We start from the raw sequence: 26,590 nt of genomic DNA, 5'->3' as shown, positions 1-26,590 counted from the left end.
AAAGGGCAGGTCTCTGAAATGGTAATGACTGGTGCCCAGCCAGAAGCAGAGATACCTACATGAGTGTCTGTTCATTTTGATGTGACAGTATGCAACTTGAAGGTCGACTGAGTACATCCAGTCATCCTTCTGAAGAGATAGAATGGACTGGAAAGTGACCATCCAGAATTTGGAGTTCTTTACAAATTGGTACAGGTAGGTTAGGTCCAGAATTGGTCTGAGGTCTCCTGTCTTTTTTGGCACTAAAAAGAACCTTAAGTATATTCTGGATCCTGTTTGGTCTGGTGGGACCTTCTAGATTACTCTTTTGTTTAGCAACTTTGCAATTTCTTGAGCTGCTAGCTCCATCTGATTGGGTGGATCATCAGGGAGGATTTTTTTTTGTTTTTACTGGAATTTGTAAAAAGGGAATGAAATATCCTCTAGATATGATCCTTTGCACCCAAAAGGTGTTTGTGATGGCTAGCCAGGTGTCTTGGTGCAAGGATAAGTGCCCCTTGACTTTCTCCAAACAGAGACAGTTGAGCTACCTTTCAGGAATGCTGGAAGGACCTGCCTGAAAAAGAATTTTGAGATCCTTGCTTCTGCGGACCCTCTATGCCTCATGGGTGGCATCTACCATTATAATTTTATGTTTCCCCCTCTGCCTCTGTGGATAATTTTCCATGTGACTCCTGGAAAGGACCTTGAGACTTCTTGAACCACATTTTCTTACCATCATGCTGGTTCCTAGAAAAGGGACTCTGTGGGGTAGAAAAGTGAATTCCAATGGCAAACAAGGCCTTTCCAGCCTGTTCACTCCAGGAGAGAGTCCTTTTTACTGTTGGGCCAAACAATAACGATCCATCAAAGGGAGCATTGATCAATGATACCTTGAAAGGTTCCGCGACGTCACATAGCTGCATCCAGGCATGTCTCCTTATGCCTATGCCCAAACCAGCCACCCTTGAGGTACCCTCTGTGGAAGTGTGCCAGGTAATTCAGCAATCACAGTGCAAATGCCACTGATGCATAGACCCCGCTTCACAAATCTATTCAAAGCCCTAGATTCTCTGTTAAGGGGTTGGACAGTGGAGCTCTGTTCTGCTAGCTCCTACTTTGTGGCTGCCACAACAACCATGGCATCTACGAGAATTCCTTTCACCCAGTGCCATCTGTCAGGACACTAAGAATTTTATCTGGTCATGTTCCATGGAGTCCAGTTCCTTTCATGCCCTGTGAAAGACAAGATATATAAGCTCATCCATGGGGGGGGGGGGTAACCAAAGATGTAGATGGGCCAGACCCAAAGAATTCCAAAAGCACTAATTCATCCTGGGAAGGGTTTTGGGCAGGCCAATCACCTTTCTGGTGAAGGATCTCTAGGATGTCTCCAAATGAGAAAATTCTGGTGGAGATCTAGGGGACCCTTCCCACTCATCAAAGTTGATGTCTTCTGTGAGGGATTCCTGAGGGGAATCCAGGTGCCTCCTCTTGCATGTTCTCTTACAAGGAACCTCCTCATTACAATAGTCTGGGGAGGTATAGGAAGAGACAGAGAGTTCCATAGGTGGAACTGTTTGAAAGCTTTTCTAGGCTGGGTGCTCCTGAGGTGGAGGATGTGAAGGTTCAGACGCAGGATCCAGAGAGACAGCAGGATATGGATCTGATGACAGGAGAGTCAACACTATTCTCGGCCACCACCTTGAAGGCAGAGGGACCCAAAGAGACCAAGGACAATCCCTTTGGAGCTGAAACCCTTGCAGCAGACAACCCCCAAGTCTCACTGATCCCTTGCTCAGGAGGGGGGAGGTCAGAGCCGAGCTATCAAGCGCCAAGGCTCCAAGGTGAGGCAATGGCTCTGAAAACTTTGGAGTTGAAGTCAACCCTTCAGACCAGATGCAGACATTTTGGTTCCAAGAGCTGTCATGCTCCAACAGCATTGGAGCCAAATGGGTCAGGGAGGTAGTCAGAGTCGAAGTAGGAAGAACTGTCTGATTCAAAGTGTCGACTCCTGGGCCCTTACGATCCATGGACTTCGAAACAGGTGGTCGGATCGGAAAAAAAATAACAATGGGAAGAAAAGCAGGTTGGCGGCTCATGGATCCAGTGGGGGACAGAGGTGGCAAAACCCCCATCTGGATCTGTGCCCTGAAGAATTTCCTCATCATCCTATCCACCTCCACTCCAGAGAGAGGGACTATGAGAGGAGGATGTGGAGGGTGGCCTATACGACTTTCTGGGAGATTCCTGTAAAAAGGATGACCTTGACCTTGGGGACACCGGTTCCAGGGAGAATCTGGGAACAGAGATCTTAGGTGACGTAGAGGTAGACTACTTCAGATCCGAAGCCTTTGGATGCAACGGTTTTGGAAACTTTTTGGGAGGTCCTGAAGATGAAGTCTGTGGAGTCCAGGCAGGGGAGCACTTATGGTGCTCCCTGGGCTCCTTGTTTTTTTTAGTGGGGGGTTTGAGCCCCTGAAAAAGTACCTGTGGAGAAAGCTGAAGCAGGGAGGAGACCTTTTAAAATAAGTGTATTCCTCCGATTGTTAATAGCCCTTTGAGGCTGCACAAATAACACATGGGGATTCCAGATGAGCTGGGCCCAAACAACAAATGCACTCCCTGTGGGCATCAGAATTAGGGATCTTATGCCCAAAGAAACAGAAGCGCATTTTTTGAATCCAGTTGGTTTATCAGCCATACTGGAACAAAGTTAAAGCACAAAACAAAAAGAGACTTTTTATATAGATATGATAGTTAAGAAATATACCTGACGTATACGGGAAAAAGAGAAACTCAAAAATTCAGAAACTAATTACCAAAAAGTTATGGAAAATATAGGTAAGGAGGGTATATAATATATCTCCATTCATCCATCCATCCATAACCCCTTTTCCCATTTTGCACATGGGGTCAGGGTGTCACTTCAGCGGTGACAATTTTATATATGATATATATATATATATATATATATATATATATATATATATATATATATATATAGATAGATATATATATATATAAATGTTAAATAGAATAGAAAGGGAGAAAAATATTCTGATTTAAGAAGAACAGAATCACTCACAGTCCCATTAGAGCTTGAGAAGTCACAAACCCATCTTGAAGACTGGCAAGTGAGATCTTGGGTGTTGTAGTGGTCATTATGGGTAAGGGAGGAGCTCGAGATTCAGATTCTAGAATCTTTAGCTAGTGGCTGAGTCAGATCTGAACCCATTGGTTGAGGAACAAATGAAAATTACATTAGATAGCATGGTTTTATGAAAAACTATTATGAAAAATATTTTGACAGTTTTTGATGAATATAAGCTATGCAAAGCAACCGGTTATAGCAGAAAAAACATTACCTGGAATCTGGTTGCCATTACTTCCAGACCTTCAATCTTTGAATCCTGTAGAGTTGAATACATAGTAATTGCACTGAACATGTCGATGATTTTATTCAGCCGTCTCTGAAATGTATCAAACTTTCCAAATATGTACATCTCACTAAAGTCAAACTGTCTCTCTGTGGGGATCTGTTCCAGTTTTTGCTTGGTCTTATGAAAGCAGTGTTGATATTCCTAAAAATCAAAGTGCAAAACATTAGAGAGTTGTTCCAAGTCCTATTTCTCAGCATAACTTGCTCAAAAGTCAGACAAACAGAAGGTGATCTGCACTGCCAATACATTTTCTATACTAACCATGTTCTGTTGCTACTTCAAGACCATGGGCAAATCAGACGCCAGAATCTACAAAAGCTTATAGCACAATTTTATCATGAATTGGGAGCAGGACAACACAGTGCCAGGCTTCTGAGGTGGAAACTTGAAAATTAGTGACAAGTAAATGAGAAGACGGAGTTGCAAAATGTAATACATACACATACACACACACACACACACACACACACACACACACACACACACACACACACACACACACACACACACACACGCGGCAGGCTGAACCATACTCTCTTGCAGTCCACAAGACATAATGATTATGCTCTGAAACTGGGAAAAATATAAACTTGTTAAGTACTTCCCTAATGAGGTCTAGTCTTAACTGCACTTAGGGGTGTTTAACAAAAGTTTGCTAAAGAATCCTAAACAGTGTTAAGATTGGGTCACATACTAAAGACTGACAAGAGGAGATTGTTGGCTGGCAAATAACACTGGCAGAAGGTAAAATACCTTTCAAAAGCTGTTGCAACTTTGTTCTGCCACACTTTAAAACAAAGCATGACAAAATAAAGTGTTTAACAGCTTTTGAAGTTGTTAGTTCCACAGGAGGGCAATTTTGTTTCTGATTGCTGTCTGACAATGCTAAAGTTTTTCCACATCCCTATACTTTTTTTTTCTGTAACTGATAGTACACAGACCAGGTAAAGTGATCAGGTCTTTGATCATAACCCTGTTATATGTTCTCAACACGGATGCCAATATTCGCCTCTCGACCTTTGCTCTCAAGGCAAACTTCTTCCTCTTTATTAAGGATGGTAGAAGCCAAACATATCACACCATGCAGTGAAGAAAAGCTACATGTATACAAAGCATACATGCTTGTAAAGCAGCAGCAGTACCATTAGGTAAAATGAGAGCAAGATACCTGGATTACCTATATGGGAAGAAGAAAAACACAAATTTACCAATATCACATGTTTTACTGCATTAATTTATCAATGACAGAGGTGATGATGAACTATTTCTTAAATTTGCAGGGGGGGGGGACTTAACATCATTTTGTTTATTGTAGGTATCTGCCACACAGAACCTGGGTACCCACCAGTTTCTAAAATGGGAAGGATAACACTGCAACTAATACTGTTATAGAATCTGTCTGCCCTAGCACTGTACATTAGGTATTTAGATGAAAAGTTAAAAACAGATTGTTGACACACCCAGTATATCAGAGACAAAGGATAAAACAACTTCAGACACTTGACAATTATGTTTTCTTAAATCAGTTAAGAAACGTGCTAACTGCCATTTATCATAAAGGTAACAGCAGCAAGTGAATGGGTATTCTTTTGATCTCTAATAGCGTATTTGATAACAAATGTAAAGTTTAGCTATATAAAAGGGACAAGAAAATGTAAATTTTAATCTTTATTAACAGGGAACGTACCTGTTGTAAAACTGGCTGAGCTATATCCTGCACTTCCCAATAAGTTTCCAGTCCTAGTATTTCAAATGCAATAAACCAAGAGCCCTTTGTAATGTGAGTGTGAAAATCCCAGGAGTAGGCAGACATGTACATGCTACATTGATCCATATGGAACAAGGGTGCCAATCCAGGAGTGAATTTGCAGCTACTCATCCAAATTTTATTTTACTAGACTAAGGGACATACAGAAGTGTTATTCTTTCTAAGATATATCTATCTCTTCAAGCATGTTCTACTTAAGTTGCAAAAGAGATTGAGATCTCTTCAGCAGGTGTTTCTATTGCTATTAGACTTCTGGATGTAGTATTTCTGAAAGGATAGGGTCAGGAAAGATTCTGTAACCAAGGCAAAGATCTCCACTCAGTAGCCCGTAAGACATATGAAAAAAGGGACAAGGCTTTCAGACAATCAGTGCAGCTTTTGTAGCTTTGTCCCTTGATTTTCTTAATGAAAAAGCATTACTGCTGCTTGGGTTTTGCTAGATGTTTGGACAAGTATATACTGAAGGGGGCATTATACTCAATGATTGGACTAATGAGTGCAGTATACAATGGAATGATCATTTCTCTGAACCTGGATGCCATACCCTTACTAACAAGCTGTGCAAAGGAAAAAAAAAAACTTCTTACAACAGTGGATACATGGTGATCGAATGACTATATGGGTTCTCAGTCCCTCTCTAGTAGGTCAGTTTGCAGGTAAGCTGTCGATGTGATAGTTAAATGACATCATGCTTGCCAAAGGATACAATTATGCATTTATGGATGTTTAATTTTAGGCTGTGACTTTGACACCAGCTATTTGCTTGGGAAAGGCCTTCCTGAAGGATCTTGGTATCTTCTGGAGAGTTTTTTTACCACTAAGTTTACAGTCATCTGTAAACTTGGTCAGCTATAAGGCCTTAACATTATCTTTGATCTCTGAGAAGTAGATGCCAAAAAAGGAGTGGCCCAAGGGGCCACCACTTCTAACAGGTCTTTTGAAAGTAGTAGATCCACCCAGCCTGACTTCCTGGATTTTCTTTGTGAACCAGTTTGCTATCCAATGCGTTACACAGGGATTTTAATTTAGCTCAATGAGTTTATCACTTATCCATAAGTGGGTGATGGTCTGAAATGCCTTTGCAAGATCCAGAAATGCAGGGTGTATACAGAGTTGCCTTCATCTATTGCTTTGGTAAACTTTTCAAAGATGATCAGATTTAATAGGCAGGATCTGCCCTTGACAAAAAAATGAACTGACTCAGGTCAAGAGTTTGTAAGCTGCCTATGTCCTTACTTATCAGTTCAATATAGGCCTACAGTTGTCCGTGTCAAGTGACACACCACCTTTATGCAAGGAGATGACTGCTTTACAGTCCTTCACTCATACGGTACAAACCCTGATTGGCGGCTGATATTGAAAAGTTTCTATAGGGGGTTGACAGGTCCTGTTTCAGGCTGACCAGTGGGCATCCCGTTATGTTATCAAGCCAGTAATGTACTTGGGCTTGGATAGTGCTTTGAGGGTTTGTTCCTGGGTGATTTTGAGGGAGGGTGAGGCCTTGGCTGCTAGGACTTGATCTGGGAATGTGGAAGTCATAGCTAAAGTTATCTGCTAGTACACTGGCTATGTCCTCAGGATTAGAGTAGTAATATAATTTACTATTACCTCTGCGCAGCTTTGAGCATTATTTTTGAGGTTTCTAACACAGTTAAAGAAAACTTTGTGAATATCTATTACCCCTGGGTAGCTATTTTTACCTTGTCTCTAGCGTTGATTGATTTGATCAGGGACTAATGCTCCCTGTTAAGTTTGGGAAGAGCATTTTTAGCATTTGGAGGGTTACATTCATTTTTACCTGCAATGTTTTTTTTTTTTTTTTTTTTTATTGTAGAGCCTGTTTGTATTCTATGCAAAAACCACCAAATGAAGATAGAAATACGATTTGTATTACCACAAAAAAAAAAAAAACACTTGCTTTGAAAATTGATTTTAATCCACCGAAGGTAAAAAAAAAAATAACTTCTTCACCACAAATAATAATTCTACTTTCTAGCGCCCCTACTTTGAGCCTTAACAGAAGTTTGTATTCTAGTTCCACCATAGGGGGTTATTTTTTAAATATGGTATTATGGTATTGCATTACTGCATTTATTTTGGAGCAGAACAGATGCTGCTCTCCAGCTATTTACATATGTACAGAATCTGGTGGTGAAAGATTTTGCATTTGTAGAGGAGTCATCAGGTTAGAAGGAAATGCTGGATTTAGCCAGGTCACCATATAGTTTTAGTGTACTAGCTTTAGCATAATTTCTGAATACAGAATTATTGGATGATGTTTCCGGCTTCAGTATTACAGTAAATATGACTTGATTTATGGTTTTACTTGACTAGGGAGGATGGTACACCTAGTAGGAAACAGTGGTATTCCACATTGGTGACATAAGTTAAGGAGAGTTTGTGGCTTCTCTCAGAACATGAGGGGTAAAGGAGGGCTTGTCTCCTACAAAAAAGGCTTATTCTACCATTCACTAAATGTGGCTTTAAACTAAATTTTTCATGCTTTAATCTCTATCAGAGAAATGTCATTCATTGTACCATCATACATCAAGGAGAGAACGTCATGCGTTCTTGCATGCCCACTGCTATGTACTATAGTGATACTTTGTTTTCCTAAGGCTGCACTGCCTGCTAGAACTGTTGCCCTTTTGCAAGACACCTAAAATTGTTATCTGCTTTGAAACATTACATTCTATTGGTTTTTTCGTACAAAAGTTCTAAGATACCATTTCTTTAATGAGACAGACTCAGGCAATTCTGAAATGTTTGGTATGCCCCTTTATTCGGTATCCTATAGACTAACAGTTGACCTGTATCTGGCATACAAGGAATCATCCAGCCCGATACTGATGGATACACTGCACATCAACAAGTCGAATGGAATCAGAAATATTCTGTCTAGGGATCTAAACTTCTTCTGCAACATCAAGAGAATGGTTTGGAGGGACAAGTATGTCTCACAATGGATACTGCTGCACTGGGACAGACTCCCAATCCACATAAAACAAATTCATCCCTGTCCATATTCAAGCACAACTTGGATCTATGGATGAGAAACAGAAAATTTATCCCAGGACTGCCCTCTGTACTACTAATGGACAGAAGCAGCTCCTAAATGCTTTATCCCATGCATGGGCCCCTTTTTATTATTTATGGTATGATCTATTCTCATTAGGGCTAATTAAATTATCTACCATGGGATGGGTAAGGCCAGTCCCTAACTAAATGGGATAGATTAGTTCAAGCACAAAAGGAAAACTGGCTAGGTTTAAAATGGCCCACATGGGCAACTAGCCTAGTACTTATCTATCAGCTTATCTATGAAACATTGATGATTTCTGATGACGGGAGTCAGTAAATATGTGGAATGATTTATAAGTATGTGTAAATCAATAAGATAAACAGTACATTGGCCAAGATCTTGATCACTTCAGATGTATGTCTGCTTCAGGAGGCTAAGTGTTTTGGTGTTTCGGGAAAACTCGGGTTTATTTGTGATACAATAAAGGCTTATGGAACAGCAACTAAAGACAAATACTATACCCTATACCTAGAAGGTAGACATGCTAAGTATGCAATATCTGAGCCTCTACTTAAACTGCTCAACCTCAACAGGTTTGCTCCTGATGCCTGTTTAGCAGCCACTATGACTTCCCTACACAAGTGTGGTCCCTCTACAAACAAAGTAAATTATAAGACTATTAGCCTCACAAACCTTACATGTCATGCCCTGGATTGTATCATAGAATAACTCATTTATACAGACAACCCTACTCAGTCTGGCTTTGTGAAGGGCAGGTCCTGGCACCTGAAGCAAGTAACTTCTTGAAAAGGTTACAGCAGTTGAAGATGAACGTTTGATACTATTCCCCTATGCTGGAATAACTGAAATATTAGAAAAGCAATGTAAACCCCTATGTTACCCCCTGGATTTCAAATTGGTGAAAGTTGCAGGTATAGTCTCTGAATATAAAAGTTTAATAAGTGGAGTACCACAGGCATCTATACTAGGCACTGTCCTGTTTGGCAATTATTTTTCAGTCATAAAAGCCAATATCCCACAACAGAGGTTTACCAAGTTTACAAACTGACCAAAATTACTAATGACTAAAACAGGGTACTGTTCATCCACTGATACTAAACAGCTCCAACAACGGTTAGAATAGACGCAAACCTGGTGTAATGCAAATGGTCTACAATTAAATGCAAAAAAGTGCAGGTTAGTAGTGTTCAAGAAAAAAAGCTGCTCCATTTTATAGGTCATAAATGGTACTCCTCTTCAGACACAGTGGAGAACAACTTCTCATTCTATCATCATGTTTCTACCATAATAAGAAAATACTTCTATCTAACCTAGTTGATTTCCAAGAGAATGTCTTCAAGATCCGAAGACATTACCCTACCCTTATTAGATCTATTACTGAATAAAATACCTCCTCCCTTGGTATGTATAAAATCCAAGCATATCGCTCAAATGGAAAGACCACAAAGATTTCTAACAAAGAAAATTGTTTGTCTTTTTGGCTTTTCCCGGTTAGGGGTCGCCACAGCGGAACTCTGTCTGCTAATGATTGGCAGTAGATTTTTTATGGTGCCGAGTTGCCAGCCCAATGCCCAACCTTCAGCTAAGGCACACCCATTCACGCATGTCTTTTGGAGGCCACTCGACTGCGGGAAGGACATGCAGACTCCACACAGAAGGCACTCCAGTCGTGAGTCGAACAGGAGAACCTCTTGTTGTGAGGCAACAATGCTACAGCTGTACCACCGTGGCTTCTAACAAAGAAAATTAAAGATCTTAAATCCCTGATCTACTCCAAAAGATCAGCACAACTCTCTTTATACTCATTAACAACCTACCAGTTGCACCAAGGTGATGTTAATCTAGTTTTTTTTTTCAGCCATGAAAGACCCAATCCTATTTGACATCCTCTTTCTTCAAAAATCAAGTGCCTCAACAAACACCTGCATTAGAGACCTAAATCTACAACAAAACATCAACGAGACTCACTACAGGGATAGATTCCTCACACAGCACATTCTCATGCAATAAGGTCAAAGTACTAGTTTAGATACCTTTAAGTCTAGTCTTGATGACTATATTAGTAGACAAACACTTACACCAGGCTTATCCTGTTAAGACTCCTCAGTTTAGAAGGTAAGCAGTAATAAGTGTCTGAAAAAGGTGATAAGCACATTTTAAGTTTGTCAACTTAAATGTGCACATAGCTAGGCATCTTATGGTTTTACTGACTGCTTGCCTATTACTTTTTTTTTAAAACAAGAAACATCTTTATTAAATTATCACATATGACACAGACAATCTTACATTTATATAAATGAAAACAAACAATTGTGATACAATTCCACATTTCTAGACATGCCAACACAACTGTAGATGCAAACATTATACATCACTTGTAATATATCCAGTCATTGTCAGTCAATCATTATATAGCTCATTCAAATTCTGCCTTCTTTTAAGCATTGTTTCCCTTCTGTATGTATTGTTTCTACAAGTTTCTACCCTTTTCTAAAGATCCCAATTCCAGTTGTTTTATCTCTATTACTATATGTACTACTTCAAGTACAGTTGGTTTAAACTTTGATTTCCATTTTCTAGCAATTGCTTTTTTGGCAGCCACCATAATTAGACTCAGCAAGGCCTTACTATGTCTAGGGAATTCCGATTATGTATCATAGCTCAAAAAATTATTTTCTTCCTTATACCAATTTGCTCACTCAGTATCTCTGACAAATCAATCTGCAGGAAATCTTTAAAGTCTGCCAACTCATCACACTTCCAGAAACTATGTTCCTAGTTACCTCTTTCTTCCTATCACATCTCCAGCATTTCCTGTATACCTGCAAAAAAATTCTTTGGAGTCTACTTGAGGTACAAAAATACCTATGTAAACACTCCCAAGCAAAGATACTTAATCATTTAGACTTCATTGCATATTTGAGAGAAACACATATAGGACCCCATTGTTGATTTGTGAATTGCTTAACTAATCTCTCTTTCCAATCCTTTCTGACCTCCTCTGATCGATTCTTATAGTTATCATGCAATATTTTATATGCGCTACTAATTATTCCTTTTTTAATGGCAGCTTCTGTTCCAGATTCTATAAAAACTATCAGTGTTGTTCTTTCATTTAGGACCGCCCTATTTCTTTCTCTTTGCCTATACTCTGACATCAGTCCTTGATAGGGAAGGCAAATTCTAACCTGGAGTCCAAGTAAGTTCCTACTGTCTTCCCATTCTACTACCTTTCTCTCTCTAGTTATCTGCTCCCAATACCTTGGTTCATTTGCCAATTTTCTCCAATAAATTCCAGCCCCGGCTTGCCTATTGTCTGTATCCCTAATTGCAGTAATCTCTATTGGCTTAGTTCTTAGAATACTTTCTGCTACTTTATGAATATAATACTCTGTATGATTACTGTTATTCTCCTTAAAGGTCTGCATCCAAAATCACAGTCTCTCCTTATTTCTTGAGCTTCCTCCAGTTCATCAACATCCCTTTTCACTTTGAATTATAATTTTCTGCTTGTGCTATGTATAGAAGCCTTAACTGTGTTGCTCTGAAATACCCCTTCAAATTGGGTAATCCTAATCTGCCTTGTTCTAGTGGAAGAATCAGTTTACCCTACTTGACTCTTGCCATCGTCCTTGATAAAAATATACCTGACCTGTGTATAAGACTCTTCTTCTTCTTTTGGCTTTTCCCGGTTAGGGGTCACCACAGCGGATCACCTGTCTGCTCATGATTGGCAGTAGAGTTTTTACAGTGTTGAGTTGCCAGCCCAGCACCCAACCTTCCACAGAAGGCACACACACACTCATACAGAGGGCCAGTTTAGAGTGTCCAATCCAGCTACAGCATGTCTTTGGGATGTGGAAGGAAACCGGAGCACCCGGTGGAAACCCACGCGACTAAAGGGAGGACCTGCAGACTCCAAACAGAAGGCACCCCAGCTGAGGATCAAACCAGAGAACCTCTTGCTGTGAAGTGACAACGCTAACCGCTGCACCACCGTGGCCGCCCTGACCTGTGTATAAGACTAAAGGGGCTAAAAACATTTTAACTGCTTGTATCTTACTATCCATATCCCTATAATAAAGCTCCTGATTTCTCAGTTTTTGTATTATCTTTTGTTTAGTCTCTTCACACATATCTTTAGCTGGCACAAAGGTATCATTTTAATGCATACTCCTAAATACTTCATTTTTATCATGTCCTATAAATATGGATATTGCTAAACCAAATTGTGTGTGGGTACATAATTTATGGCTATTGCCTTTGTTTTAGACTCATTAATTGTATATCCTGAAAAGATCTGAAACTGTCTCAAAATGTTCCACAACTCTGTAATGTCCTTTTCTGGTTTTGTCAGATATAAAACATCATCATCTGCAAATACAGCCAGCTTTTCTTGACTACCATACCAATTATATCCTTGAATTTCTGACTTGAGTCCCTTATTTTCTTTGCCAGTGGTACTAAATATAATGCAAATAACAAGGGGGAAGAGGACACCCCTTCCTGGCTCTTCTGCTTAAGCAGAAATTATCAGAGAAGACCCCACCCACTTTAATTTTCACCTCCGATCCCTCATATACCCTCCTAATCAACCTTACAAATTTATCAGGGAATGCAAATGTTTTCATTGCCTTGTTCATAAAGTCCCAACTTACTCTGTCAAATGCTTTTTTTGCATAAAGACGCACTAACAACAGTGGTATTTTCTTACATTCTGCTTCCCTTTGGATCATCAAAGTTCTGTTAATGTTGTCAATTGTTTGCCTCCCCTCCAAAAAACCACACTGATCCATATCTATCAATTTGGCATCACTTTTGCCATTCTTTTAGCCATTACAGACATAAACACTTTATAATCATGGTTTACTATTAAAACTAACCTGCATGAAGCTGGATCTGATGAATCCTTACCATCTTTAGGTATCACAGCTGCCACCGCTTTCTTCCCAGATGTTGGTATTTCTCCTCCACTTAAAATCCTTCCAGATCTTTATCAGTTTTCCCTCCTAGCTTCCAAACTTCCACAGGAATACCATCTATTCCTGGGGACTTTCCTGTAGATTGGTTATGCATCATCATTTTTATCTATCTCATCCTATCCTAACTGTTATTAATTGAGCTGCCTCTACCTCTAACCTTGGCATATTTAATTCTTCCATAAACATTTCCATGTGTACCTTTTCTAGATTTCTGTATTTCTCTGATTTATACAGACTTTATAAAATTTCCAAAATATTTCTAATACTTCTATAGGATCTCTTGCTACCTTCCTCCCTAAGCTTTCTGACAGCCCCTTCTACTTTATGCTGCCTGAGATGTTGTGCTAAACGTTTTTGTGCTCTAGAGTTATCAAAAATCAGTTGCTTAACAGCAATCTTTCTAAACTCATGCATATTACCGAGGTAATCCCTTATTTTCTGTTTAGCATTCTGCAGTAGCTCCTCTTCTTGTTCTGTGATATTCCCCTTATTTTACAGTACTTTAAAATCTGCCAGCCCCTCTAAATAATTCTGGTTACTTCTTAACCATATCTTCTGTTCTTTTACTTCCACCCTGTTTTTAAACTCCACTTTAATTTTATCCCACTGTCTAGCTGTATTTTCAGTATAAATTTCTATCTTCTCTAATAACTCCTGAATAATTTCCACTACCCATTCCTTAAATTCTTCTCTTTTCAACAGATAGGTGGGAAACTACCAGTGTCTCATTTTTACTTCATTGCCTTGAGTTATTATTTTAGTTATTATTAGCCTATGATCTGAAATAGTTATTGAGTGCATATCAAAACCTTCAATTAAATGTACATGTTCCTGTGAAATGTAAATTCCTTCTAGCCTAGCCCAGTTTTGCTGTCTTTGGGGATAATATGTAAATTTGCTCCAAATGCCTAGCACTGAATTCACATTTTCCATGCCAAATATTTTTATAAATTTCTTCAAGAATATACCCTCCTTTGTTATATTTTCCCTTATGGGGCCCGCAGACACATCTTTTATAAATCAAATTCCAGTCCCCATCTATAAGTAATATTCCTTGCTGAACGTTGATTATTTCTCACAGAATGTTCTTAAGCTCCATTATAGCAGTTTTAGGTGGAATATAAATAATAATCCTCTTACCTTGCCAGTAGCCCCTTAGCACTACACTACAAATCTGCCATCATTATCTTTTTATCTTCTTATATCACCGTTGAAGCTCCTCCTGCAATAAGTACTCCTCTTTTCCTTTGTCCAGGTATTCTGCTGAATAACCATCCTGGAAACATTTCTTAACCAAATGCACATGTTCATTTCTTTTCAAATGTGCCTCCTGTAGCATCGCTATTTCCACTCTACATTTTTTAATATAGTTCACTACTCTTTCTTTCCTTCTTGTATTTATCTGTGAGACCATGGACATTTAAAGACATTACAGAAAGCATAATTGCATTAAAAAGATATTACTCCTACCTTTTACGTGTAACAGATTTTTTGTTAAATGTCTAGTTCCAGCTTTTGTGTTACATGCATATACTGTTTGGCAAGTTGATCTTTTATACAGTTGTTTCTTATCACATCCATTTGAGGCTATGTCACATCTTACAAAACGTTTTGTTTTATGGAAAGCCCTCAAACAAAAAAACAAACACACCCCCAATACCCTCATAAAACATATTAACTTAATAACACACAAGACTATGTATATTTTCAAATATTGAAGTTTTACCCTCCTAACATGAACAAATGTTCCAAGCTGAGAGCCATACTCATAGACTTGAGATAACCTAAAAGAAAGGTTATCCATGCTAAGAAGCATGGTGCAGCCTGTACTTCAGCTATGTGCTCTCTGGTCTTGTCATATCTTTATAGCTCCCCCAGCTGAGCAAACATTTGAATGTTTTCAGAAAACATTATCCCCTAGCCGTTTTTCTTTACCAGATTGTTTCTTGGAGATATGAGAACAAGATACAAATCTGCTACAAAACATATATTTATTTGCTAGAAGAAAGCCTTATAACATTCAATATTCATTTTAATTTATTTGCTTTCACTTAAAACCTGTTACTAAATTAAGCTAAGGGCCTTAATCCAGTCATTCCCCTATGCAAGAATGAGAAAAAGGACACTAATTTTTCTTTTGTCATGTTCTTTTAACCAGACTTTTCTGTTCTTGTTTTTTTTTTTTAACACTGCAATGCCTACATTTCTTAAAACTGAACACGGAGAAAGAGAGAAGGTAGAAAGAAAAAAAGACAAAAACAGGAGCACCTGTTTACCTTAGTATCCCCATCATACTTCAAATAACTGAGAAAACTTTACTTTATAGCATGCAAAGAAAATCATGCATTATAGAACTAGTACCTTTACGAAAAAACATTCTGTTTTACTTACAGTTTACCTTCTCTTATTTATAAACATTAATGACATGAACTAGGGCATATGCTTTAGATTCCCTATATGTTTAACAAAGTCTAAAACAGTCCAATATTTCCAGATTTTCTTGTTCTGTCATGTTTCAAAAATATAATTATTGCTTTGTAGTCCCAAATTTGTCATTTTCCAACTTACTGGTTTTAGTCCTGTGCATCTCTATCTCCAAATTCTGTCTCTGCTTCATTCCCAACATACTCTCAGTTCTTCTAGTCAGTTCTCATGCTCCCTTCATTCTCTCCAGCATTTTCCATTGAAAGACTGGGAAAGGTTTCCACTGTCATAGTCTCTCTGTGGTCTTTATAACCAGAAGAACAAGAAGCAGAATCTCCTTCTGTTTCACATCTCACTTTTTGTTGGACACACTTTTGTATTTCCTCCTTATCATGTACTTCATCCAAAAATGATTTTGTCCCTCCAGGGAAGAATATTTAAGACATAGCTGGGTACAACAGTTTGAATCTCACGCCTGCTTCTCGACATTCCCTAAATAGTGGTATAAATTGACATCTTCTGCTTGCTACACAATGAATAAACATTCTTCACAAACATTCTGCTGTCTCCCATTCCCACTTTTAGTACTTTGCCTTTCTGCCACAGTTTTGTCAGAATAAACTCCTTCTGCTGGTAGGATTGCATCTTTACTATTAAAGGTTTAGGTTGCTTTCTCATAGTTAAGTTTAGAGGATACACACCTTCCAGCTTCTCTGGTACAGCAGAAAATCTCAGGTTTTCCATACATGCTCCGTCCTCTATTATTATTATTTCTTGAAACATCTCTTCTTGAGGAGTCTCATATTCAGCCAGCATTTTCTTCATTTCTACCTCTGATTTTTGCAGTTTTGTCACCTCATCTGAATATCTGTTTAAAGTTTATTTCATTATTTCCAGACTTTTGTTTGATTTGATATACTCCATCAGTGTTTCATTTATTTTAATCACGTGTGTGCAGTTGTCTTATCTTTCCTCTAGATTACTGAAGGTCATGTCTGGAGCTTGCACAGATTTTTGCTGAAGAGCTGTAGTAAGTTTCCCAGTCAATGTTTTTCTTCACCTTTTGTAGCGGATTTTCCTTCAGGACTACTACTTTTCTTTTTTTGCTGGCATCCAGACAATGCACTTACTAGCCAGTTACTGGAATTTAGCCAGAAAAACAAGTCTATCAGCTCTCTCTGCTACGTTTCTGTTTTCAGACTGGGAGAGCTAGAATCAAGTCGTTACTCGATGTGCAGTCATCGTGGAAGTTCAACTGCAGAGTAGTTACTAAGTAGCAGTATCAATGGTTGTAAGGATGCTGAGTGAGAAAAATACATAGAATCATTGTTTTTTTTAAGATGCTAGTATTTTGGATATCATTTTACTACAGTTTTTGTGTTCTCACATTGTACTCTGACAGTATTTGTTGCCGGTTGTAAAAAGTAACAAATCATATTTTTACAAGATGCTACACAATTAGTTTGTGATATATAATGCATTCTCCTTAAGATTAACTATATGGGCAAAATTCATCCTGATGCATATACACTAATGCTTAAACTCAGGCTCTAGTACTCTTTTAATAATCCAGGCTGCTAGACGCATAAAATAAAATTATCAGTGTGGGGTTTTCTGAGAAGAGGTACGATCAACAGCAGGAAATTTTGTGGTAAAAAATCAAATGGAGTAAAATTGGGATATACAAAGTCTCTGTTTACTGATGCATGTAATTTGTCCTTCAATCTTATGAAATACAAGATGGGCTTTGTTGAAGATATTGCCTGAAACCAATCTACTAAGCTTTTAGTTATGCATAGATCAAGAAGGTGATTTGTTTTGCAAAGTCACCAAATTAGCTGCTTAAGAAAGTAAATATTCAGGTGTTAGAATTTGCTTGAATGGATTTTATACTAAGCGTATCCAGATGCATATTATTAGCAATATATAGCTATCAGTAATATGTTTCATAAACAACTATCAGTTTCTTTCAAGTTCAAAACAGTTGACAGTACATTATTTGAAATTAATGTGTTTTTACTTTTTCTCCAAAGCTGAAACCTGACTTTGGTTCTCACAACAGAGTAGAATAAAACTTTATTCTACTTCCACGTGTCTTGCAATGAATTTTGGCTCTGTTAGCTCATTCCTAAGTTTCAGTGGTACAGAGTAGTTATCTTGAAAGTATTCAAAAGCCTGTTTCCAAAGAAAATAAAATGAAGCAACTTGGGTTGAGCTATTAGACTTCTAATGAATATGCATAATATTTGGAAGAAACTGCTGAGAAAGGACAGTATGATTATTTTAGCCAATGAGAGAATTTATTTTTATCTAACTGCGGTTGTTTCTCATGTCTGTAAATGTATGTTGTTATTTTACTAAAATCAGATTTGTTTTTAAAATCTGGTGTATGTTTTCTTAACTTAGTTGAATTCCTGCCTAGAGGGTAGCTAGGAGACTTCATACAGTCTGCAATAAACACTGAACATTACACTGTGAAATTTCATCTCAATGCCTCATTTTTAGAAAGCTGTCATTTGAACTAGGCCTCTTCAATTCCCTAAAGATGGAGGGGAAGGAATATGACCAGAAAATAATGAAGATAGCGTTCTTCTCACCCAAAACTGGAAGAGAAAGGTAGGATTTGCTATTGCTGCACAGGATCATGTCAGGAACATGTGAGAGTATCATCATGGACAAGAAGGACAGAGGGTAAAGGAGGAGGCATACTGCATGGACTAACTACTTCCTGAAGCTACAAAAAAAAATTTTTCACAGAGAGCGTTGTGGACCCATGAAAGTAACTACCATAATAGCTGGTGGAAAGGAAATCTCCAGCGGCCTTCAATAAGGAATAGGATAGATGGAAAAGTGGTAAAAGAGTAGTAGTATGTTGAGGCACTTAAAAGCATGAGTTGATATAAACTGTCTCATTCTATCATCAAGAAAATGTAATGTAATATAATATATGGATGCAACAGTTGCTCAGACAAGTGGCAGCAGATACAGCAGGATTTTTTTTTACTTATCTTGCTTCCAGAAAGCTAGTTCCTAAGTGCTGACATACAAAGAGTCTAAGAAAGGCTTAGCCTGCCCAATGGAGAGGTTCATAATTTTAACCCCTTAACTGTGGATGATGACAGAACTTATTACTGTAATGCTATATTACTACTGCAGGAGCTGAGTTCTTGTTTTTTAGTGTAGCTTTTTATTTTCAAATTGGCTTAACGTTGATTTTAAAATTAAAAAAATGTTCTAGCTTGCTCAGCAAATCTGTGAGATAATTATTTGGTTACTATAGTAACTTATTTGGTTAGTATAGTAACTTAAATCTACTGGAACTTTAATCTAGAAGTGAAAGATCAAGTTATTTATCAACATGACTTCCCATCTCTACCCTATCAGCACAATAATAAGACAAAGGTAGCTATCACATGTCCTCTTACTGCACTATGTACTCTAAATACAACCAATTGGAAATGATCACAGTGCTTTCCCAGCAATATTTACTCATGTGACTACAGATTACCACACGTTACATATGCTCAGAGTTTCTGGGATGAGTTTTGTTTTGTAGATGTGTTTTTGTTATTTTTTTGGCAAAAAATCAGATCGCTCTATTGGCAGTCATAGCATCAGACACTGTACACAGCAGAATACAGTTGTATACATGCTTTCATCACTTAACTTTACATCAGTTGATGTGAGGGTGGGCTGCCCTGTAGCAGCAACTTAAAATAAAGTACTGTGACTATTTCACCACTTTTGGCAATCACACTTCACAGGTGATCACCAAAAGTAGCTATCTGTTTGGGGACAGTTTGCAGATGAAAATAAGACAGCCTGATCACATTAAAGTGATCATTGCTTTCACTTGCTGGGAATAGAGCATAGTGTCTAAAAACTACAAGTTGAAATAAATTACCATGATCATTTGTTCTTTCATATTTTCTTTCAGGAAACCAGACAGCTCTGTGGGCAGCAGTAATAGTACACACTGTCTCCAGCTCAATATACTTATTTTATTTTTTTTTTTTACTTAACTTTACAGCAAATTATGTGGGTGAGTACTGTACTATAGCAGCAAGTTGAAACATTATTATGGGTATTATTTCACCATTTTGACAAATCACACATCTCACGTGACTGTCAGAAGTGACTATCTGCTTTGGAGGGGCAATCTATAAATGAAAAAGGGCAATTTAGGTGATCCAATAAAGTGATCATTACTGCGGCTTGGAGAAGTGGGTACAGAGCACAATGTTTGAGAGCTACAAATTGAAATACATTACTGTGATTGTTTTTCTTTCACTTTTACTACAACTTAAGATCAGAGTGACACACAATGTGTCTATCTCTTTTTTTTGGGGGGGTATCAGGGAATGTGGGAAAATACAGGGCAGGTATGTGATGATTTGGCTAACCTAACGGCAGTATATTTGTGTATGAAAAAGTTATAATTCATTACTGCAACCAATATGCCTTTTACTTTCTTCAGAATCGCACATCAGAAATAAACACAGAAAGTGGCTGCTAATTCTTTTGTTACTCCCTTAAAGTTTCATAAATAAATCTCCAAAGAGGACTGAAATATGGCCTTTTACAGATAAGCAAGTTACAGGTATTCCTTAATGCAGTTTGACATTTTGTATTATATAGTGTTTAATCTGAACCTCTACTAAGTGTTCTAAGCACATTAATGACCTAGATGTGATTAGATCAGAAATACAACCATATACATGCATACACACACACACACACACACACATATATATATATATATATATATATATATATATATATATATATATATATATATATATATATACACACACACACACACACACACACACACACACACACACACACACACACACACACACACACACACACACATTTTACAAGAAAAATGTGTGTTCTAACTTGTTGCTACTTGTGTATCTCTGCTATCTTTAAACAAAACAAAAAAAACAAAGAAATCTTGCTTTTTTCCCACTTTCTGAAATTTAAGAAAAAGTTCAGTTACAGATTTGCTGTTTTGAACTGTTTGTAAGTTTATTGCAGGCCATTGCTTGCTTGGGCTAAAGGGGAGTCTCTGTGTTCATCAGTGGCAGTGGTAAACACTGAACAGCATGCCTGCCCCTGTGGGAGTGGTTACTGCCTACAAACTGCAGTTTTATTGCCCATTTTGGGCCAATTCCAAACTCCTTGATCCCGCTCTCTTAAAACCCTTTTTTGTGCATTTTTGCGCATAGCGCAGCATCGGGCAGTGCCGCTTAATCAGGTTTAAACTATTCCTGGCTCCACAAAGTCTGCTCTTCACTTTTTCCCTTAGAACTGTTCCAAATCTCAAAGTAAGCACTATGTTTTCCTTCTAAAACCCAGCAGTAGCTAGGATAAGTGTCTTATAAGTAAGCACTAATAAACTAAAGCACTACACCCTCTTATACTTCCTTTAAGTGCTTGGCTCCCTATTGGTCCTTTTTGATCAAGTCAAAAAGTAATTCCTTATACTATTCTGGCATGTCCAAAAGTCAGTTTCAGGTTTACTCTCCAGTCCAGCTGGTGAATATGGGAATCTTGAGGCAATGTTACAACTGCCTTATATACACAGACCACCCTCTCCTCTTCCCAACAAGCTCAAATATATGTGAGAGATGCAACTATATAGCCAAACTGGAGGTTGAGCTCTCTCAACATAGTACTGGCACAGTCAGTCTGGAGGAGAAGGTAATCACACACACCACAAATCCAGTCTCACATAGACCTATCGCAACAGCAAACCAAACACATAAACACACAAAAACATACTCAGAGGCTCTAAATAAAAATCTGCCCAAGCAACAGAGACCTCCAAAGCAGACATCCAAGCAGCTGCTACCCCACAACAATACCCACGTATCACATAGTTCACAAAGTCAGTGTGCCACACAGTCACAGCCCTTAAGGCTAAACAACACACCTAATACACTTGTAATAGGTGACTATATTGTCAGACACACTGACATCCCTCTCACCAGGCTGAACAAGGAGAAGGTCACTGTAAGCTGCCTGTCGGGTGCCAGGATCCATCACATAACACAAGCAGTCAGGTCACTCCAAAGCAAGTACAAATATGACTCCGTCATTGTCCATGCTGGTGTGAATGATCTGAGACGTACCTCCCTGGATTACATGAAAAGAGACATAGAGGAGCTCTCTGATCATGTGGCCCAGGCCGGTATGACCCTGACCTTGAGTAGCATCTTACCCTCACCAAGAATGATACCACAGTATAAAGACAAAATGATCAATTTCAACAACTGGCTAAAGTATTGGTGTCACTCAAAGGGGATCCAGTGTCTGTCAGCCTGGGATGACATGCTTGACAAGCCACGTTGCTTCGCTAGGGGTGGCTTGCACCTGTCACCCCTGGGTTTTCGAATACTGGCCAAGGCTCTTGCCACCCCCATAGTGCCTTTTTTAGGCAAGGCTCAAAAGACAAACCCACCTCCTTAGACAACACAAGGAAAAAGAAACTAAGGGTAATGCTGCTCAACACCAGAAGTCTAAACCTCAAGAAGAATGCAATCGAGGCTCTCCTCAGTATGGAGAATATCGATATCTGTGCAGTAACAGAAACCTGGTTCAAGGCTCCCGAGAGCACCCTAGCACTACCAGGCTATACCTCATACCATGCTTTTCGGCCCCAAAACTCGGACCGAACCACAAGAGGAGGGGGAGTATCCATATTCATCAAAGATACCCATACCTCCAGGCTAGTGGCACTGCACGAAGGATCTGAGACCATCCATGTGCAACTAACAGTGGGCAAAACTACCTTCCAGTTTGTAGCCTGCTACAGACCACCCTCCCAAACTTAGGAACCCCACTCGGCTTTCCTGAAGACACTGGAGAATATGAAGGTCTCTCCAAACACCATTACATTGGGTGACTTTAACTACCCAAACATAGATTGGGAGCACTACTCAAGCCCCAACACCCTAGCCCAACGGTTCCTAGAATTTATAAACTCAAATGCTATGGAACAACTGGTCACCACTCCCACAAGAGGAGAAAACATATTGGACCTGATCATCACCAACATGGGGACTCTATGTTCCATACCAGAGGTATACCCCTCATTGGTAAGATCTGACCATAAAGTAATCACTATGGACATCCATATCCCGTCCCCACCCCCTGCAAAGGAAACCACAGTCAAAAATTTCTCAAAAGCAAACTTCCCACTTCTCAAAACCGAGGTGGAATCCTTCAAAGCCCCAGGGCCAGTGGAAAATACGGCCCAAACCACAGAATCCTTTACAAACGCATTCTATGGATACCTACAGGAATGCATGGATCGTGCTATCCCAAATAAAACCAAGACACACTCCTCCAAAGGCAGGAGACCTGTCTGGTGAACCCCAGCCATAAATAAGCTGTACAACAGAAGGAGGAAGCTACTACATGATAGAGCTAAATCCCTGAAAGGTAAGGCAACTCTGATCAGTACTAGCAAGAAACTACGATCCCTCATAAAATCATCTAAGGCTAGCTTCGAAAGAAAAACTGCACAAGACACTAAAGGTAATCACAAGGCTTTCTTTAGTTATGTCAGAAACCTGGGTGGAAACTCCCAGATATGCTCTGAGTTAGTGCAAAATGACAAAAAATACACTGAACCCACAGACATTGCCAACATCCTGGCAGACAGGTTCAGTGCAAACTTCTCCCTCACAAATGAGCAAATGACTATCCCAACAGAGTGTAGCCTCCCTGACATCACAGATGCACAGGTGAGAGCTGCCCTCTCCAAAGGAAAAAACACAACATCAATGGGACCGGACGGTGTCCCGGGCTGCATTTTACATGAGCTCCAAGAAGAACTGAACCCTCACTTAAAATCACTGTTCAGTCTCAGCCTTACAACAGGATATGTACCCAAAGAATGGCGTACAGCAACAGTGGTCCCACTTCATAAAGGTGGTGCCACAACGGACCCCGGAAACTATCGCCCTATAAGCCTAACTAGCCTGGTCTGCAAAGCTATGGAGCATATCATCATGGAACTCATAAACAAAGACATTGGGAACCTCCAAACACTGGATCCTACCCAATTCGGCTTTGTTAAGGGCAGATCTTGCCTCTTGAACCTGGTCAATTTCTTTGAAACAGTCACCAAGGCCATAGATGAAGGGAAGGTAGTCCACACAGCCTACCTTGACCTTGCAAAAGCCTTCGACACAATACCCCACTCAGGCATCATAAATAAGCTCACCAGCTTAAATATCAACCCCTATGTCACAAGATGGGTTGCAAACTGGCTTAGGGATAGAACCCACATGGTCAGAATTGCAGGTGCCATGTCAGACTCTAAACCAGTTACAAGTGGCGTCCCACAAGGCTCAGTCCTGGGACCCCTCTTGTTCAGTATATATTTCTCTGAGGTACAGGAGGACTATGGCTGACAAAGTTTGCAGATGACTGCAAACTGGGGGCCATAATTGACTCGCCAGCTGACACAAGCATCCTCCAAAAAGGTCTCACAGAGACGGATAACTTTTGCCAGAGCCATGGCCTAAAGCTAAATGCCAAAAAGTGCATAGTCATCCCCTTTGGGAAAAACAAAGTGCCCACAAATTACCACATAGGTGGTAATCCATTAAGTACGGAAGAAGTAATTAGGGATTTGGGGACCCAACTAGATTGCAATTTCTCCTTTGACAATCACATTGCCAAAGTGGTTAGAAAGACATTCTATATAGCCCACCTTATCACGAAGGAGTTCACATCTAGATCAAGAGAGGTCATTGTGCCCCTCTACTCATCACTCATCAGGCCCATAATTGAATACAATGCCCCATTTGGGATGTACCTTACCCGACACCTGCTACAACTAGAAAGACCCCAAAAGTACCTCACCAGGAGGATCAAGGGACTCAAACAGATGCCCTACGCAGTTAGGCTAAAGAAACTCCAGCTCTACTCAGTTGCTTACCGCCTACACAGAGGCGATCTGTGCCTGACGTACAAAGCCATGTCCAACCCAGAATTAATGGACATGCTCCACCTCAAGAAATCCAAATCCATCAGAACTACACGCTCCAGTGACTTAAACCTCAGCACAGAAATAAATAGAATATGCTGGAGGGACAGATTCGTATCCCAGAGGCTCACCTCACTCTGGAACAAAATCTCAATCCATGTCAGACAGAGCCCTTCAATGACCCTCTTCAAGAAGAATCTTGACGTTTGGATGGGAGATCGTAAATTTACCCCTGGGATCTCTTCTGTGTCACTGCTAGACAGAGGCACGGTAAACTAACCTTAAATGGGCTATCTTCTGTGACCTACTATACAGAGGTACAGTCAACTAATCTAAGGGTGGCGAAAGCCAAACACGCTCTAGCTAGGCTTGTAAATGCCCTAGGGCAGATAGCCTAGTATCAACCTATGAACCTATATACTTTTTTTGTGGTAACATAAAGTGGCTACAAAGCTATACTTTCAAACAACTAAAGCTATGGAGTATAATTCAGAGGCTCCTTCCTGCAAGCTCTGAGACAAGACTTTTAGGTATGCCTTGTTGCTGAACCACCTGTTCTTATCCACAAGTTTCACCCTTTGCTGCCACAGTATGGCATTCTGTATTACAATAGGCTTTCATTGTGGGTTCTGTGCTGAGCTTCTGCTCAGCACACAGAGTATAATAATGATCTAAAATTCTTTACTGAGATGGCATAACATTAGAAATAAATAACCTCTATACTTTACCAAAAAAGTGTTTCACTTGCAACATTCCAAGGCTGACAAGCTAAATGCTTGAGCAACTAATGCAGTGGAATCAAATTCAGCATATTGCTACAGTGAAACCCATAGAAGTAGACTAAAAAAGTTCTTTAGTGGATGACTATCCTGTATTTACTCTCTAAGAGCTTCATAATGACATTTTAAAGAAGGGAGGGAATGTCTTTTACAGATTGGTGATACATCAGCATGTTTACTGATGATCACTGCTGCAGTCTGATGTTATACATTATACAAAGCTAATGTTGGGAGTTCTGGTTTGAACTTCGGCTCCTGGTGCAGAATACAGTAATGGCCCAGAATACTTTTCTACTGAGCTGACATTATATCAGAAGTAAAATATTTTACACCTTTCACCAGAAAATAAATATTTTTTCAGCTATATCATGTTGTGGGTACAATGCCATGCTTCTCAGTGGCTAAAGCTGGAGGGTCAAAATCAGAGATGCACTGCACTGGAACATCTGAGGTTAGAATGGTCTTATGTGTGTTTTGTAGCTGAACACAAATTTCCAGAAGGCTTCATAATGAAATTGTAAAGGAATATGTTCATATAGTCTTTCAAAACAAGTCCCAGTGACTTTAGTTCATACACAATTACTGACAAAGTCTGACAATTTGCTTTATACACTTTTTTCAGTGTATGTACTATGCTGCACTTCTGCTCGTTGTATTCTGGTTACAGTAATGGCATACAATATTCCTTTACTGGGTTGACATTATATCAGAAGTAAACATTCACTGTACTTCTGAATACAGAAGGGTTTTTTTTGTCACTGAAACCATATATGTAGCCTCCAGTTCCCTTCAAAGAAAATAAGCAAAATCTATCAAACTACAAGTATATAGTTGGTATCATTTTTCACCTGCAGTAGTCTTCTTATTCCTTGTATATGCTGAGGCATATAAATTGACATTTTTTTTTTCAATAAAATTCAAGTAGCAGCTGCTCTTCCGTCTTTGATGACAGAAGCCCAGTCAACTGAGGTTTTGCAGAGAACCTCATCAGTAACACTCCCAGGAGACAGACCTGGAAATGCTCAGATGTTAGAGTTCAAAAGCAGAATCACACAGCCAATCATGGATCTGAACTGAATGAGTTTATTGTTGGCAGCCGTGTCAGGACACAATTATTAATAAGAGCTCTGGCACTGCCCTGTCGCTACACAACCTCTAGCAAGAA

At 39.3% G+C, this 26,590-nt stretch overlaps 1 protein-coding gene across 1 annotated transcript in view; it reads right to left on the bottom strand.

Annotated features, from left to right (window-relative positions):
• Nucleotides 1-2,675: 2,675 nt before the first annotated feature.
• Nucleotides 2,676-26,590, bottom strand: part of LOC122797018 (dynein axonemal heavy chain 5-like) — a 547,965-nt gene continuing 524,050 nt past the window's right edge. The window contains exons 12-13 of the mRNA XM_044065787.1: nt 3,348-3,563; nt 2,676-2,684 (exon numbers count right to left, since the gene is read on the bottom strand). Coding sequence (XP_043921722.1) covers nt 2,676-2,684; nt 3,348-3,563 — 225 coding nt within the window. The remainder of the gene's footprint in view (nt 2,685-3,347; nt 3,564-26,590) is intronic.

This window comes from Protopterus annectens, chromosome 3.part0, assembly GCF_019279795.1.
Source record: "Protopterus annectens isolate FY-2018-M chromosome 3.part0, PAN1.0, whole genome shotgun sequence".
In the NCBI taxonomy this organism is placed as follows: Eukaryota; Metazoa; Chordata; order Ceratodontiformes; family Protopteridae; genus Protopterus; species Protopterus annectens.
This window is presented reverse-complemented; position numbering and strand designations above follow the sequence as displayed.